Source organism: Rutilus rutilus (genome assembly GCF_951802725.1).
Source record: "Rutilus rutilus genome assembly, chromosome: 7".
Taxonomy (NCBI): domain Eukaryota; kingdom Metazoa; phylum Chordata; class Actinopteri; order Cypriniformes; family Leuciscidae; genus Rutilus; species Rutilus rutilus.
In genome coordinates, this window is record NC_140221.1 from 4,732,422 (window position 1) to 4,750,088 (window position 17,667).

At 37.4% G+C, this 17,667-nt stretch overlaps 2 protein-coding genes across 2 annotated transcripts; both read left to right on the forward strand.

Moving 5' to 3' along the window:
- Window positions 1–648: 648 nt before the first annotated feature.
- LOC311293149 (uncharacterized protein C3orf85-like) lies at window positions 649–4,559 on the forward strand. The gene is made up of 5 exons (XM_084413195.1): window positions 649–740; window positions 2,089–2,168; window positions 2,300–2,424; window positions 4,130–4,215; window positions 4,314–4,559. Exons 2-5 carry the CDS (start codon window positions 2,123–2,125, stop codon window positions 4,387–4,389), a joined length of 333 nt encoding a protein of 110 aa, XP_084269321.1. The 5' UTR covers window positions 649–740; window positions 2,089–2,122; the 3' UTR covers window positions 4,390–4,559.
- Window positions 4,560–5,133: 574 nt separating this feature from the next.
- On the forward strand, window positions 5,134–17,605 carry tagln3a (transgelin 3a). Its single transcript, XM_084413194.1, has 5 exons — window positions 5,134–5,498; window positions 5,988–6,198; window positions 8,292–8,466; window positions 13,562–13,664; window positions 15,345–17,605. Exons 2-5 carry the CDS (start codon window positions 6,019–6,021, stop codon window positions 15,526–15,528), a joined length of 642 nt encoding a protein of 213 aa, XP_084269320.1. The 5' UTR covers window positions 5,134–5,498; window positions 5,988–6,018; the 3' UTR covers window positions 15,529–17,605.
- The last annotated feature ends 62 nt before the right edge of the window (window positions 17,606–17,667 follow it).

Here is a 17,667-nt window from a genome sequence, read left to right on the forward strand (position 1 = left end):
GTACATGACAGTGTGTTTGTGTGAGAAGTGTTCTACCTCTCTATAAATGCTACTTGACTTGATATTTTGTACAAGAGTAAAAAAAAATCTACTTTTATTCAGGAAAGTTTGAAAAAGTGACCGATTTTCAAATTCTTTTGAACTTTCTATTTATCAAAGAATTCTGGGAAAAAATTACCACTTTTTCCACAGAAATATTAAGCAGCAAATAATGATCAGCATTGATCAATATAAGAACCATTATTAATACATGAGTGCTAATAATAAATGGTAAAATTTGAGCAGAAAATCTGCATATTAGAATGATTTCTGAAGGATCATGTGACACTAAAGACTGGAGTAATCCCATCATATAAATACATTAGCCTATACATTTTAAAACGTATTCAAACAGAAAATGGTTATTTTAAATGTTTCATGATATTATTGTATTTTTCATCAAATAAATGCAGCATTGGCAAACACAAGAAACTTCTTCCATTCGGAAACTTCCGAAACATTTTAAAAATGTTAATTATTCCAAACTTTTTAGTAGTGTTTATTTGTATTTGTGTTAAGCTGATATATTTGCTTATGTGAATGTTATTGCCGTTCAAGGTCTAGTTATATCATTGGTCATAGTTCCCACAGAGTTGTGTGTTCAGATCTGTTGTGAAAGAGTCTCCTGTTCCCTCTCACACCACAGCTCCAAATTCTAGCAGCTGCGTCTCGTGATCCGCGCTCTGGAGACTTCTGTACAGGTAAAACTCACAGCAATACTCTAAACTCGAGTTTCAGCAAACCTTGTGTAAAAAGTGATAGCATAGGTCATTTTGAGTTGCCTTAATACAGTTTGTGAGGCACATACTGTAAGAAATCTGGGCTGCGTTTCTCAGAAGCATCGTGAGCTTTGTGCCAATGGCTCTACAATCGACTTACTTTTGAGAAACGCAGCACAGGTCGGTTTTTGACGTTTTCATTTATTTAGCAGCTGAAAGCCACAAGGTTTTATTTTTTTTTATATTTTTTTTGCATTAAGGTGCGACTTGTAATAGTTGAGGCCAAAGTTGCTCATGTTCTTGCCAGACTTTTTTTGTTTTTATTTGATGTTTACTTTACATTTGATAATTACTTTGTTTGAAAGTACTTTATTAATATACAGCTAATAGTGTATAGAGTATAGCGTAGTGTTGAGCTAATTTAATATTTTAGACAAAATTAGGGGTAACACTTTACAATAAGGTTTCATTTGTTAACATTATAACTACCGTAGTGGTCAAGATGATCTCCGTTCTTCAATAACCCTACAAAGGAAAATATTCCATTTAAAATTTGTTTTATTTAAATATGAGAGAAGAACAAAACACTAAACTTGGTTAAGGTATTAAATGGACAAAATTATTTGGCAAAAAAAAAAAAAAGGCAAACTGCAGCTACAGGTTTATTTTTACTATACAAAAAATATGCATAGAAAAGGAAAAAGCTCACAGGAAAAAGCATAGACTCACTACATAATCAGTTATTAATATTTCTTTGGCTCTCTCTTGTTTTTGCATGTGTTCATAATTTCATCATTGTATGACTCCTTGCCATTGTGGCCAAGAATTATGTCCGCACAATCTGGCATGTTTCATTGCATTATTATAACAAATAAAACTGACTCGAAGCACAACTACGAATATGCTTACAAAATAGTTTTAATAATATTTTATAATAATTTTCCTATAGGCCAGACATCACTTTTGGCTACTGCTGTATATTAGGTAACATGAACTAAAATAATTCAAAAGCATTTATAAATCTTAGTTAATGTTAATTTCAACATTTACTAATACATTATTAAAATAAAAAAATAGCATATGTTAATAGTATTTAATGTTTCTGGGCTAATATGAACCAACAATGAACAGTTACATTTATTAACAAATGGTAATAAATATTAAATACTGTAACAAATGCAATACTCATTGTTAGTTAATGCATTAACTAACGTTAACTAATGTAACTTTATTGTAAATTTTACCAAATTAGGCTCATGTTGTTTTTTTTTTTTTTTTTTTTAAGAGTAGATATATTTATTATATTTTATATTTATATATTTTTATTTAGAGAGCACAGAGACATTTTCCCTGCTTGTGCACAGATGAAAAGCATGAAGCATATAGTGATTCTGATGACTCTCATAAGTGGTGAGTTAATCAATGCACTTTAATTGTGCCTTTTTTTAATGTGTATAAAGAACTAGGCTATTCGTGCATGTAAATAGGAACTGTATTTGACTCGTAAAGTCAACAAATGACTAATGGAGTTTTACACATAGGTGTGTTCACCGCTCCATTTGTGAAGGGGGAGCAGGCCACGAAATTTTTACGTGTAAAGAGACAGTCTGACTACTGGGATCCCAGTTATTCTCAGAACCAATGGGGTTACACCATACAAGAGCAGGTGAACACTATAGCGAACTATCCACAGCCTCACATTTGATTTGTTTAGTGAAAGCTGCAGCCATTGTTCAGCTGTTTGTATGTAGAAGTGAAATTGAACCAAATCACTTGCTTCGTATTTGGAACCTCTAAGCTATAGCACCATTTACCTGCAAAACGGTTCTATATGTTCTATTTTGAGGTCATTATTTAGTTAAATAAGGTGCAGTAAGCGATTTCTGAGAAACACTGTTGATTTTTTAAATCAACCCAAACAAACACACCCCTCCCTTCATTGCTGTGCCTCCAAACTGCATTAACATGCAATGCAAGAGTGGATGTCTGAAATCGCATACTTCTCTACTTTATAGTAGGCGAAAAACAGTATGTGACAAAGGAAGTATGTCACAGTCCTCATAAAAGAGAAGGGAAAAAGTACCTGGATGAACTAGTACTTCTGGCGAGATTTTGAATGTGCATGTGATGGACACTTTACTATTCCATGATGCCACGGGAGAGGATTTATGAATGGCAGTGAGGCGACGCAACTGACGCTGGGAGGTCACATGATAATAACAGTATGGCGAATGTAGTAAGTTAAGATTGCATTCATACACACATTCATACTTAACTAACATTCTTTTTTTAGCGGCCGTGAAGTAATTACTTATTCAAAATAAGAGAGTATGCGATTTCGGACGCACCCTTGTCTCTTTATCAGTCTTGCTCACTCTCTTGGTGTGTCCCAATTCGCATACTATCCGTCCTAAATAGCATTCGAAAATAGGATTAGTACATCCCAAATCGTAGTATGCTGAAATGAGTGTTCCAAAGGTACCCGGATGGTCTACTATTTCCGGTCAGAATCCGAAGTGCAGATCGATGCACACTCTAACGGCTAATATTGCCCACAACCCATCGCGCGTTGGACGAGGATTCGGTTAGAACTACAAACATGAGTGAAAAAACTACAGACATGGAGGACACGCGAGTCTGGCGGTTATGTAGAGAGGTTTAGATTAAGGGGTTTGAGTGATTAAGTATCAGTATCTAACCTGATGAAAATGTATTTATTCAATGTTGTCTACATTATATTGCATCTGCAGATGCATTGTGAACTTTTGTAAAGATACGTTTAGCCATTAACTTTTAAATGCATCATTATATTCAAATTGCAAACACATGAAGAAGAGAGTTTCCGCATGAAAGACCCACGACCGTGCAACTACATTTCTCTCCAAAATGGTAGGATTTTAACTGTGACAAGATGATTGACAGGGCAGTTTACGGTGACAGGATGCACGCGACAGATCTGTCTGTTAAGATGATGAAGTAGTATGTCCCAAAGCTTGCCTACTCTTTTGCTACACACTCAAAAGTATGTACTTTTTCCTCACAAAAAGAGTACATACTTTTAGGGTGTAGTATAAGTAGGCGAATTGGGACGCAGCATCTCTCCTCCCCTATCATGATTGGACACGCCCCCTACTGCTGATTGGCTACAAGTGTGTTGTGCTGCTCGGTCCAAACCACTTTTCTAAAGCAGAAATCGCTCACTGCACCTTTAAGACATCAGCAGTCAGAATATTAGCCTGTATTTAAAATGACATAAGGAAAGTGATTAAAACAAATTAAAGTATGGTGCAATAGATTGAATAAAATATTTCTAATGAAATTAAGTAATTAGTGATATTATTTCTGGAACATGATGTCTATGTGGAATGCAGGCAAATGAATACTGGACTGATTTGAGAACAAATGCTCAATACTATATGGACATGGGAAACCTGGTATTTGACCGTTCTCTGGCTGAGTGAGTATCCCAAGTACTCGAAATGATAAGACTGCGAAAACAAAAGTACAATGCTACACAACAACAAAGAAATGAAAGTCCTTTTTTTCTCTCCATAGTGAGACCAATAGGCTCTACATGGATATGCTGAGGAATGTAAGAGCACAGCTGGATGCACACATGGGCCAACAGTGATTGATTTGGACAAACCCATTGACTGATTAAGTCAATGGAGAGTGCTGAGGCTGCTTTGCTGATCTAAGGGATGTGGGCAGGACAGCAGCCAATATTTTTTGCATAGAGTTCTCTCTCAGAGATTACAATTAATTAGTTTGCAGGAAGGCTTTTTATACAGTATGCAGAATGGAGGACTAGGAGAGCCACTTTAAAATAAAATTAAAATAAATCAATTATTGGTTTATTAAGTAATTATTAAATATTTTTTGAGATAAAGAAAAGTCATTGGAAAACACATTTAAAAAAAGTCATTTTAATGCAAAAAGTTGAATAAAAATTATTTAGCAATTCATTATTTTATAAAAAAAAATTCTTGAAAATAATATGTGAATAAATAAATCTGTTTTTTTTTCTTCAATTTGAACATTTATTTATTTACATTTATTTTTTAAATTGGTTGTTGATTTCTTCATTTTAAGTGAATTGTGGCACTTTTAGCCTTCCTTATAGCTATGTGGTGTGATAGTTTATCATGATGTATTATTTGCCAACTTTATATTCATATATTCAGTTTAATGTAAAGACAGAGTGCTTTTGCAGTTACTAACAATAAATTGTGCATTTTACACCTTTGTTGTATTCACTGAAATTTGCTTTAGAAATATTACCAATGTTCAGCATTTCAGAAGAGTAAAACATTTCTGCATTCGAGCATAGATTTTATTACAGTAAAGATGACATCATCTCACGCGTGCCCTTATTGCATCATGCCCGACTGCACATATAGAGACCGTGTTCTTCATGGCCTGCTTTTCATGTACACACACTGATGCTGAGCCATACTTCCGAATGCCTTTTTTGGCTCGCTGCTTTACGCGTTTTACACACTGCAACATGTCAAGCCATTGATGCGCGCAACCTTGAGTTTTACGTAACACTTACTGTCCAGCTTCCTAGCCAACCCTCTCTCCATCAGCGAGCACGCGTGATGCTCTGGTTTGACGGATGCTGAGCTGGTTCCAGTCCCTCCCTCCCTCCCCCCTTCACTGGCCCTTCGAGTGCTCATCCATGGTGCCAACAGACGGACATTACACGGGCGAGGAAAACAACAAACAGCCTCCATCATAGTGAGTAGATGCACAATGTCTCACTGCATTGTCGGAAAATTAGACTGCATTACACAATCATTTAGTGATGCGCAGTTGCATACTGTCATTTTTTTACTAGAGTGCGTCAGGCTCAAGTTGGCGTTTTGGTCAGTTTGTTGTTGATATCTCGATCAAATTGGGATTGTAGTCGATTTAAAACAGCGCAAATAATATGATGATTTTGCTCGTTCACGTTTCGGAGTGACTCGACGTGTGTTGCATGGAAACCAATGGAAGATTAAAAAAAGAAGAAAAAAACATCCGTTTTTTGTATGGCGTTATCAAATTGATCAATTTAGACCATTTAGTTAACACGGACAAAAATCTTTGTCAATAGGGTTATAGTCTCAGAGTAAGCAGTAGCCAATGCTCTAATCTATTTTACATAGTCTATAGGCGTATAGTGTTTGAAAATAAAATCTAGTCTATTCAGACATATGTGTGTGTGTGTGTGTGTGTGTGTTTCAGATTATCACCACTGCAGGTCAGTGTTAATGCCATGGCAAACAGGGGACCAAGCTATGGGCTCAGCCGTGAGGTCCAAGAGAAGATTGACCAGAAGTATAATGTGGAGTTGGAGGCTCGGCTTGTGGAATGGATCCTGATCCAGTGTGGTGACGACTTGGAGCGACCTGAACCTGGCAAACAGAACTTCCAGAAATGGCTCACGAGTGGAACAGTATGTGCTGGAAATGGAATGGGGAAGGAACTTAAACTCTAGATCGAACATTCCAGTAACCTTGGTTATATTAATGTCAGCGATTAATTTTTAACAAGGAGAGCCTGAAAAAACACAACATTTGTCATTAGATACACACTTAAAAATAAAGGTTCCTTATTGGCATCTATGGTTCCATGAAGAACCTTTAACAACTAAAAGCACAAAACGTTCTGTAGTGGAAAAAGATTATTTAGAATAGATTAGTAAAATGTTCTTCACACCAAGAAAAAAGTTATTTTAAGAACTGTTCGCTGAAGGTTCTTTGTGGAACTCAAAATGGTTCTTCTAATGCATTGCTGTGAAAACCCCCTTTTGGGAATCTTTATTTTTAAGAGTGAATCTCAACTGGAATAATAACCATCTTGCACAATAATATTATCTATCATACTTCCTCATTATTTCACTATGATTATGACTGTATGATTACAGACAAAACGTTTGTGGAGGTGTGAAAAATTTGGTTTAGAAACAATTTTCACTCAAATTTCTAGTAAATCTCACAAATAATTACAAAGAAATGGCAAGTAACACATTGAATGAATGTAAAATTTTAAAGTAGAAAGACTGAAATTGTATATTCTTATAAACATTCTCCAATAATGTTTTTCCTTACGTTAAATTTTTTTTTTTACAGCGTTGTCGTGTGTTGATAAATTCAAGATTATTTTTGCACATTTGGCCCTGTTTACACCTGGCATTAAGATGCGTTGTGGTCGATCAGATCACAAGTGGACGACTCTAAATACAGGTGTAAACGGGGTCTAAAACGTTTTGAGCTTGTCCACTTTCGACCACTTCCAGAGGTAGTGGAAAACACATTAGACCGGATTACTTTCATAGTGTAAATGCTCATTTGGTCGAATGTGTTCAAACCGCCACAGAAGACCGTCTACTCTCCGTCTACTGACCTAACGCGTGAACATTATGGGAAGAGCTCTAGCCAGACCGGGTTTAAACTTTGTCGGCTGGAGACCCAAGTTTGGTTTGAAGATGAAAAACGTACCAATCACAATGTTCTCTCAGCATTCCTGATTTCTAACACACACTCACAGCGTTCGGCGTGATCTTGCGTCGGTCAGAGCAGAAACCAAAGCTGATGCTCTCCGTATGTTCTTCCAGATTCTCCTTTTCTGTTCATATGTAAATTGCGTGAGCTTATTTCATCCATTAGATCAAAAGATCTGAAAAAACACATAGATTTACCCGCCCATAGACACTCACCTCGAAGAAATCAGGACAGAAGTGGTTGAAAGTGGACAAAAGAGACGGATTAAAACACCAGGTGTAAACGGGAATGTGTCTCCCTCGTCTACTTGTGATCCGATCCACCAAAACGCATCTTAATTCCAGGTGTAAATGGCATTAGTTTAAATTTATGGTTGCATCCCACTTCAAATACTTTGCACTAAAAGCATACACATTTTTCAATAAGTAATAAGACAAGTGTACAAGTATTAGAACATACTGTGCTGCCATGAAATTGTCTTGATACCACACAACTTACTATTGTTGAATTGGCATGTAAGCATTAACATCTAAAGGCATCATACACTTGTTGACTTTGTAAATTGTTACAGAGAAAAACGGGGAATCATATAGGAGACACATGACAAATGAAAACAATACGTGTTCTAAAATCGGCTAAAAATATCAAACATGTCTGATATCCTCCGACTGGATGGAATTGAAGTCTGAATTCCAGTCTGAATTCGTCTCTGCCCATAATACACTGTGCCATTTTCTGTGAAATCTGTCAACTCCGACTCAAATCTTCAGACTGGCTCTTACTTTCGTCAACTACTGTTGACTCGTCCAGACTGCAAATCAGACTGCAAATCTCTACAAAAGTCGTGTAATGTATTCCAGGCTTAACTAAATTTGTTACGTATGGTATAAAGTAAATCCAGCATATTGTTATCGCAGAATAAACCCTGACAGGGTGATCAGGACTCCGACGCAAAGCTTTAGTCATCACTAGGACTAAGAATCTGACAGAACCTAAATGAAACATTTTCCTCCTTTCTCCCTTCCCTCTCTTAACCCCATCCCAGATTCTCTGCCGGCTCATCAACAGTCTATACCCCAGCGGTGAGGAACCAATTAAGAAAATTACAGAAACTAAAATGGTCTTTAAACAAATGGAGAAGATTTCTCAGTTCCTGCAGGCTGCTGAAGAATATGGTGTTAACAGGGGAGACATATTCCAAACTGTTGATCTTTGGGAAGGTAAAACAAACACACACACACGCACACGCACACACACACACACTCGCACACAACAATTTGTTTGAATATACACTTAAAATAAAGTTTTTTTTATTGCTATTGATGGTTCAATTAGTTTTTATTTTAAAATATATTCAAATATGTTAGATTTTAAAGTGTAAAAATATTTCACAATATTAATGTTTTTGCTATATTTTTTTATCAAATAAATGCAGCTTCTGTGAGAATGAGGCCTTTTTCAAAAACATTTTAAAAATGTACAGCCCCAAATGTACTGTAGAAAGTCAGTAGAATAAAGTAACATTTACATTTAAAGGGCTCATGAACTGAGAAATAAAATTTTCCTTGAGATTTTGACATATAAGAGGTCATCATATTATAAGAATATCCTGAGAAGTTTCAGAACTGAAAACTTCCTTGTTAGTCCAAAATCAGCTTTTATTGTTTCCAGGCCCAGCGAACGACTCGTCCTGGAATATGCCTCTTAAAGGGTAACTAAACCATTATTTATTTCTAAAGAAACACGAAAATGTATAAAAGGCTCCATTATCTTGTATCTTACAAGTACAGTAAAAGCCCCGTAGAAGCAGTTTTTGTAAAAATAGGCACAATTATTAAAATAATAAATAAAACAAATCTAAATGTAAAAAAAAAAAATACAACTAGAAATGGAGACCATGTCAGCAACTAACTATACTTTCCTTTTTTACATCGCTAATTTTACATCGCTAACGATTGCGTCATAACTACGCGACTCTCTGTCGCATAGTAGAGAAATTACCGTATGGACAGGAGGAGAAGCTCGCGGGCAATCGGGGGGACGTGGAGGCAAAATGACAAAATAATTAATCAGAATACTTAGCAAAAGTTTCTCCTGCTCCTAGCTCATGGACACCTCCTACTCACACTCTCCGTCTCTGCAAGTTTCGGAAGGGAATGATTCAGATTTCTCTTGGCACAGCTACTAGAAGACAGACGGGTTGCTCACGTCACATCTACGTCGTCAAGCTCAGTTTGAGCAGAGCCCGTCTACGGAGAGCCTGGCCACTCCCTATTAAGTCCTATTGTACCGAATTTTGGTTGTAGTTCCACCAGAGTTCCACTGGGGGCGATCGACCATGAGTGCAGATTGAATGGGAGTCTATGGGGCTAGACAGCTAAATTTGTCTCTTTCACCCGATTGCCGTTGAGAAATCTCAGATTCGATAGTAGGTTTTGCAAGTTCAACATGGGTTATAGGTCGAAAGTTGAATGAACGAGTACTTATGTCCTTTCGATTTCTTACAGGTTGAGTTGTTGTTGCCCATAACGCGCTAGCATTCTGCTAATGAACGCTGATTGGTCAGTGAAGGACTGATTACGACCAGAGATACCGCTTGATGGCATCGTGGCATCCGAAGCGGGACCAGAAACAAACAAAACAAAAACTCGTCTAGCACGTGTATTTACCTGTGTCAGCTGTGTTGTCGATGCCTCGAGAGAAAAGAAAGTGCAGAGCGCGAAAGCACCAAAGTGACTGAAGGATTGCCGTAAAGCAGTATCTCTGGTCGTACGATGTGTATGACGTCATTGACACTTTAAAATACTTTTTAAAGCAAATAAGTGACTTTAAAAAATCTAACACCCAGCAATGTGTAATTTCTTTGCATCTCCTTTCGAATACAATATTCAAATTACTAGACAAAAAATTATATCCTGAGAAAAGTGGATTTTCATGGGTATACTGCCATAGACCTCCATTCATTCTGCACTCGTCCTGTGAGCGCCCTCATATGGATTCAAAGTGGAACTGCAACCATTTCAGAAGCCGGAAGTGTACTGAGAGTGAAACTTCTCGCCTTATTAGACATTCTCTGGTTTGAGTCTGCACAGTACGCTTGACCATCAGGAAGTGAGTGCTTCTAATTTACTTCACTTTTCTCCGTTGAAGTCTATGGGGTCGCTGTGTCCATTTCTTATACTGTCTATGATTAACTGACAGCTGCTGTCAGACTCTAAAATGGAGAGTGACTCACAGGGTCGCAAGACGACGTAAAGTACATGCATCTGATGAGTTTTATCGAGTTGATGTCAATAGCGCGCGCTCTCTGTAGGCATATTCATATTTTGCCGCTATGTGGAAAAAATCCAGCAAAATGCGCCGTCGCGTTTGTCGACCCCAGAGGATTAACTTTAGCCTAACCATAAATTATGATTATATATATGATCACTCACATCAAGACGCCGCTGCGGTGGTGGAGTCCATGCAGGAGGAGCAGCGTTTGGCACTGCGTCGCTTTTCAGCGCGAGCTGTGTGGAGAAGCCCATTTCCACCTCTATTGCGTTGGAGAAGCAATCTCGCGTAAAATTCAGGTTGCACACTTGAGCTTCACTGGCACCTAATTTCCAAGTCTGCTGGAAAGCTATGCAGTCCAGCAGTGCTGTTGCAACCAGCAACACTACACCTACGTACCCTCCTGACCACTGTACTAAAATACAGATAAATCTACGCTAACTTGAAGCTATCCTAACTGATGCAATACTATGCGTGGTAGCTCGTACCAGGGGAGGGCGTGGTGAGCTGGAACCTGCTTACGTCACGTAGTACCGCTTACGTCACGCAACACCACAAACATCCAATAGGAAAATTCAACTGCAGCAGCCACCGTTCAACCTGAAGAGGGCAGCACTCAGACTTTTTTACACCATATATTGTAGAATTAAAACACTTTATACCCAAATGTCAAAAAAGTTACTCGAATCAATGAACAGCACTAATAAAGCCCCATTCTTAGAGATCATTAACTAAAAAAAGTTGGTTTAGGGTTTAGTTACCCTTTAATGACGTAATAAGGCAGTGAAAGACCGCCTCTGCAGAAGAAGATCAGCTTAGGCCCCGCCCACTGGAGTTAGTGTCACTAACTGGACTAATAATAACATTACCCTCCAAAGGATCCTAATGCTAGGAATGTGGATATTTATTTTCAACAATGTGAATGTCTCAGTCGAACATTATTTATTCGTATTCAGTACATTTCACTGGATTCTTTGGTAACCCTGTTCATTCTAATGCCTGATCTGTGACCAGACCAGAACTTCACATTGTTTCTCTTAGTGTGGTGTAAATAATCTGTTATTTAAACTGATTGAATTATATACAGTATAGAAAGCGATTAAAGAACGCTCCGTTCACAATAGCTGGAACTCAAACAGTGCGTGTTTATCAGTGACTGAGTTCTGGACTCGCGCCAAAATAATCGCGCGAGTCCAGAATAATCAACAAATCTCTTATTTACATTGTGTTTGCACTATTAGTTATGATGAAAGCATTCGTTAGTGTGCAGAAATCGAGTTGCAATGACGAGATCGCTGCCACTATCTAAATATAATGCCATAGATCTAATTGTAATGCTATAATTATCACTTTTCACGAGTAGTTAACACTGAGAGCTGTAATTGTAAAAAAACGCTCTAAAAGTTTTCGAGAGTTCCACATGTAATTCTAGCTATTTCATATGTAAAGCTGTTAGCCGATCACAGCAGTGGGCGTTTACACTGAAGTCTCACAGCCAATCACAGCAGTGGGCGTTTACACTGAAGTCTCACAGCCAATCACAGCAGTGGGCGTTTACACTGAAGTCTCACACAGACACGCCCCTTCAAACAGAGCTTTCAAATCAGGCTAGGAAAAATGCCTTTTATTTCTAAATTATGAAGTAATTTTTGAAGTAAAAATCATACTAACATCATAAGTGCACCCCAGGAAACATTATGTAAGGGATAATTTACATCCAGGCGGTGGTTCTCTCAAAATTACCCCCGACAGGATGATGAGGACGTGAAGCGGAGGTCTTGATCCGCCTGAAGGAGGTTATTTTGAGAGAAACACCGGCTGGATGTAAATTATCCCACTTATTACATGGCTACTTGCCACATAAAGTAAATAATTAGACACAAAATATTGATCTGAGTTTAAATATTTTAGTAGGTATTTAAACTCAAAGGTTCCTCGGAGAGAGCAGTCGCAGCACGGCAAGTTCAAACTAGACGGACATTTAAGAGATACAGTATACAGTAATATCACTTATTACACAGCATTTCGCCACATAAATAATTATGGGGATAAGATATATTGATTTCAGATTAAAATGTTTTAAAATCATACCTATTTGTATCTCATAATCCCAACAGTGTACAAAACAATAGTCACAAAATGGCGGCAGCTGCGTTTGTATGAAACAAGAGAGAGCGAGTCCACGATACTGGATGGCATAATTAAATAACTGTACACAAAATATTGATTCGACTGACTTCCCCGAAGAAAAACCGTTCCTAGCAGGCGTGTAGCGCTGCTGACTTCAGTGACCCGGATGAGCCTGTGTTTCTGTTTTGAGCGGTTGTTATCTGGGAATAACGTACCGCTGGATAGCGCTATTGACCAATCAGAATCAAGTATTCAACAGAGCCGTGTAATAAAAAATAATAAAACAATGCAGTTCATGACCCCTTTAAATACATTTTCCACTATATCATCATGAATTATTTACATAACACCTCAGCTTTGCACTGGGATCAAGATCACCCTGTCAGGGTTTATTTTGTGATGATCAGTTGACTGTACATTAACCTTTATATTAAACATAACTTAAATTTAACTCTGAGGTATGGTACAAAAACTTACAGTAACTTGTTAAGTGATAAGTTTGTTAATTTCCTCCTAGGTGATGTGTACTGTTTTGAAGCATTTATGTTATCTGGAAATGGGCATAGGATTTAGCCGAGTTAAACGCGTTCCTGGGTCAACATATTTTGCTGATCCTGGAATAAGTTACCCTTGAGATCAGAGTAAAATAATGGCGAATAACACTAATGTAAAAGCACATAACCCTGGCTGTAAGCCTAAACTTGACATAAACTGTAAACTTGTCCCTCAAATCTGATTGGTTGATTGGAAAGTTGGTCCAGGATCAACAAAGATGTCGATCCAGGAACATGTTGTACTCCGTGAAATCAGGTTCTGCTGTCATTAACATGGTGTATAAAGGAAATTACAAGATGCCTCTGCCAGGCGTTGTCACCGAAATCGTGTTCATAAGCCTTTCGGTCTGTTTTAAAGGAAAGGACATGGCTGCGGTCCAGAGGACACTGACGGCTCTGGGAAGTGAAGCTCTCACAAAGGATGATGGACATTACCGCGGGGACAAAGACTGGTTTCACAGGTGAGCTGGACAGAGAAAGGGTGTTACTCATTTGCACTCTGCCCAGGGATGGACTGAGACCCCAGTGGGCAAACGATCAGGGCCAGCAAAGCCTTCTCTGCTACGTGTAAAACGTTTTCATTCTCATTTATCTTTATTTGCCAATGTATTTCCAATCACTTTCTTGATTCTGTCTTTTGTTGAAGCTTTATCAGTGTACAAACCGAAAGTTGATCTAATCAGAATTTATCCATTTATCACTTAAAGGGATGGTTCGGAGTAATTTCAACCTAGGGTCCTTTGCACCATGACCTCGAGCCAGAAGCCTTTTTCCCCTTGGTCGAACATTATTAAAGTTAGAGCTTATTTAGAGATATCAGCCGGATGGCTTAGTGCAGGCGCTAATGGATCCAAGGATGTATCTCGTAAATTATTACCCCACTAATAATGCCCAGAATGGTACCGAACTTCTACAGTAGTACAAATAGGGGTAACTAAGCATTATTAGTGGCGTAATTTACGAGATACAAACTTGGATCCATTAGCGCCTGCACTAAGCCATCCGGCTGATTCGACCAAAGGGCTCGAGGTCATGGTGCAAAGGACCCTGGGTTGATTTTACTCCGAACCATCCCTTTAAGAGCTTGCAGAATTGCCAACTGTGTGCAAACAAATTGAATCTAAATTCAGATGAATCAGTCAGTCAGATAGTTTTATTTGTACATGGTTGGTGTAGTCTGTGCAGAGGCTGTCTGGCTGGCTTTAAATCGATCGTGCATAAAGTGATGTAGCTAATTAGAGTATAAACAGTGCGAGAGACGGTCTGTAAGAACTGCTGATGTATTAAAAATGAAAGGAGGGCTTATTTTCAATTCAAATAATCATTGGTACTGTAAGTGCTAATTTATGATATACTAAAGTTAAAATAAGCTTTTGTTACAGAGCCATAGCCTTGTGGCCAGCACTATGACATATAAACCACTTTTTATCTCATAATTATAATATAGTATGTCATAATATTGAATTTCTATTTCATAATATCAACTTTTTATCTCATAGTGACTTTTTAATGGATGGGTGTGGACTTATGTCATAATTATGACTTAGAACGTCCTACTTTTGACTTTTCCATAATTGACTTTTGGTCATCATTTCGACTTTTTATCTCATAATAATGACTTTAATATTATTAGGTAAACTGTTACGTAATAATGACTTATTGTTTCATAATTTCAGGGGTTTTATGTCATAGTTATGATTAACTAAAGCATATTTTTTTATTATGTTGCGGCTAATTGGGCTTCTGTAGCCTTTTTATTACGTCTTTCATGAGCAGAAGATTTTATTAGATTGCAAAGACCTCTTTTAAATTACATAATAAGCAGTGGGACATTAACAATGGTTTAATGCTTACAATCGTGACATTACAAAAGGCCAATGAGCACCTATGAAGAAGGAATAATTACTGGTGACGTTCATCATTTTGAAACATTCTCAAAATGTTCTTTTGCGTTTACAGTGTTACAAACAAAAGCACAGATGCTTCCATGTAATTTCCTAGCCGTCTTTGTCTGCAAACCGGACCAGACTTTATGCCAGTAGTCAAAAGTCTGGATTCATCAAATCAAACACAGCTACAGCATCTCATGCGTCCTCTAAGAACACACTTTCTGCATTTACATATTTTGAATTGTGTTTTAGGAAAACCAAGGGCCACAAGCGGGAGTTTTCAGAAGAGCAGCTGCGTCAAGGCCGGAGTCTTATCGGGATGCAGATGGGAAGCAATCGTGGAGCATCTCAAGCTGGCATGTCAGGGTACGGCACCCCGCGGCAAATCATGCGGTACGACTCTCCTCGACACAACGGAGATCAGAGCAATCCCTAAACACTAACCCGTTTGATATTTAAAATCTCGACTGGAGCCGAAACTAGCGCTCCAGTTGTAGGAGGAATGTGTACATGTGTATAGATATACAGTGAACTAAAGTTGCGCTTAAACCAGTCCTAGTATTACACACATTAGAGTGTTGTCCCTTCACCCACAATGCACCAGTGCCGTCTGTTATTGTTTCTCAGGCAAGCTCCAGATTTTAAGTCCAATATGTGCAAAATAAATTGAATATTAGTATCAACTATATGAAATACTCAACTATTAAACGTGTAGCCCTTTACAAATTGTAAGCCGACAATCCGGTACCTCTTGAAGATCTAACGTCCATTTACAATTGCATATTTGGCTGATGCTTTTACCCAAAGCAACTCGAGGTGTAGTGTCCTGGGAATCATGCATGCTGTGCAATAGGAACATTCAAAAGAAAAGTCTATTTTTAACTTAAAGCCATATGTATGTGTGTGTCAAGATAAACCGTGCTCAAGATATAAATGTATTTGGTCGAGGTGATGCTGTGCTATTGCTGTCAAACGTACACTATTGTTGATGTATACCATCTAACTACAAAGGTTACTGTTCCTGCTACCAGAACGCGCCCAAAATGTTATTGTTGTGCATAATTTTTCTGATGTCACTGTAAAGAACTGATGCTATACATTCCAGAGATGTGAGAAAAGAAAAAGTGTTCTGAAGAGTCGATATCACGTCAGATTGATACAAAAATTGTGGTTTATGAAATCTGTTTTCAAATGTTGTTAATTTTATGCATTAACTAACGTGCATGTAAAGTAAATGTGCTTATGATGCTAAGATTGTATTGCTGATTACGCCATTATTTACGTCATGTTTTATCTATATACAGAACCTTTGACAATCAAAACACTTTCCAATTGTCATGATTGAAATAGTTCAAGATGTTTGACTATTTAGTTTCTTTTTTTTATTTTCATGCTTTGATTTTAAATCCACTTCATTTATTTGTTCGAAAAAATTAATAGTCTTAAATTTAATTTACACTTATATCACACCTCTGACCGTTTTTTCATGATTTATTTATTTATTTGGTAAATGTATTCGTTTTAGTTGATGTTTTAAATGTAATGGAATGTAGTCGTTTTTTCATTAGGTATGTTTACATGCACGAATTTTGTTAACCGTATGAATCCAATCCGATTTCAGCTTCTAAAAGTTATTTATGTGAACTTAAAACTTTGCAATCTGATTTACATATTAATTTACATGTGCATTACATGTGTTCCGAAGTCATAAACGTATAACAAACAATATAATAATATACACACGTTCGACAAGCTATTTTTTTGATCGGATTGAGAAAATAGTCAAATTCAAGCATTTACATGCTTATTTTTTCCTCCCCTGATCAGATTACTTCAGGTCTGCATTACTCCTTTCAATCCGACCAAATTTACAGTAACTAGTTACTGTACCACAGTAATTTTTACAGACCAACGTTTTCAGATTGAGCACAGTCGGATCAATTGTGGTGTTTATATGAATCCTTTTCAATCCGACTGAGCCATCAATCTGATTACTAACGGATCATTTGGTTGCATGTAAACGTAGCTATTTTGACTCAACAGGGTTTGATTGTATTGAAAAGAGAGGACTAGACAGAGGAGCAAATTAGTCTAAACTTTTAAACGTGTGCACAAATATCTATCAAAATGTTGCAACTGTATCTTGCCGTTCATTAGTAGTATTATATGTGTTGTCTGTGCAAGATCATTGTGTTTGAATCGGAACATCTTCCTTTGGTTGTCGGCACAAATTACAATACATTTACACAAAAGATAATAACTCTATTCACAAATGTGCCACTATTTGTACAAATCATTGCACATTCATTTCATTTTGACCTTCACAGACAAAAGTTGCAAGGAATAATGTATTGGTTTGGGGTAAAGATACAATTGTAACACTGATGGAAAATTGTACACACATTCATAAATGATGTCAAGACTAATTTCTTTACAAATTAATCAGAGCCAATGCTGTGAGGTTTATCTATTTTAGATGTTGATCAGTGTTATTGCGCACACACACACGCACTTGACCACACATGCACACACAGTATTACAGATCATGACCACCGGAGAGGCTTGCATAACTAAA

Coding starts and splice junctions, on each gene's coding strand:
- LOC311293149 (XM_084413195.1), top strand. CDS start 2,123: ATGAAAAGCATGAAGCATATAGTGATTCTGATGACTCTCATAAGTG. Junction 2,169..2,299: donor TCTGATGACTCTCATAAGTG/GTGAGTTAATCA, acceptor TTTTACACATAG/GTGTGTTCACCGCTCCATTT. Junction 4,216..4,313: donor TTTGACCGTTCTCTGGCTGA/GTGAGTATCCCA, acceptor TTCTCTCCATAG/TGAGACCAATAGGCTCTACA.
- tagln3a (XM_084413194.1), top strand. CDS start 6,019: ATGGCAAACAGGGGACCAAGCTATGGGCTCAGCCGTGAGGTCCAAGAG. Junction 6,199..8,291: donor AATGGCTCACGAGTGGAACA/GTATGTGCTGGA, acceptor ACCCCATCCCAG/ATTCTCTGCCGGCTCATCAA. Junction 8,467..13,561: donor AACTGTTGATCTTTGGGAAG/GTAAAACAAACA, acceptor TCTGTTTTAAAG/GAAAGGACATGGCTGCGGTC.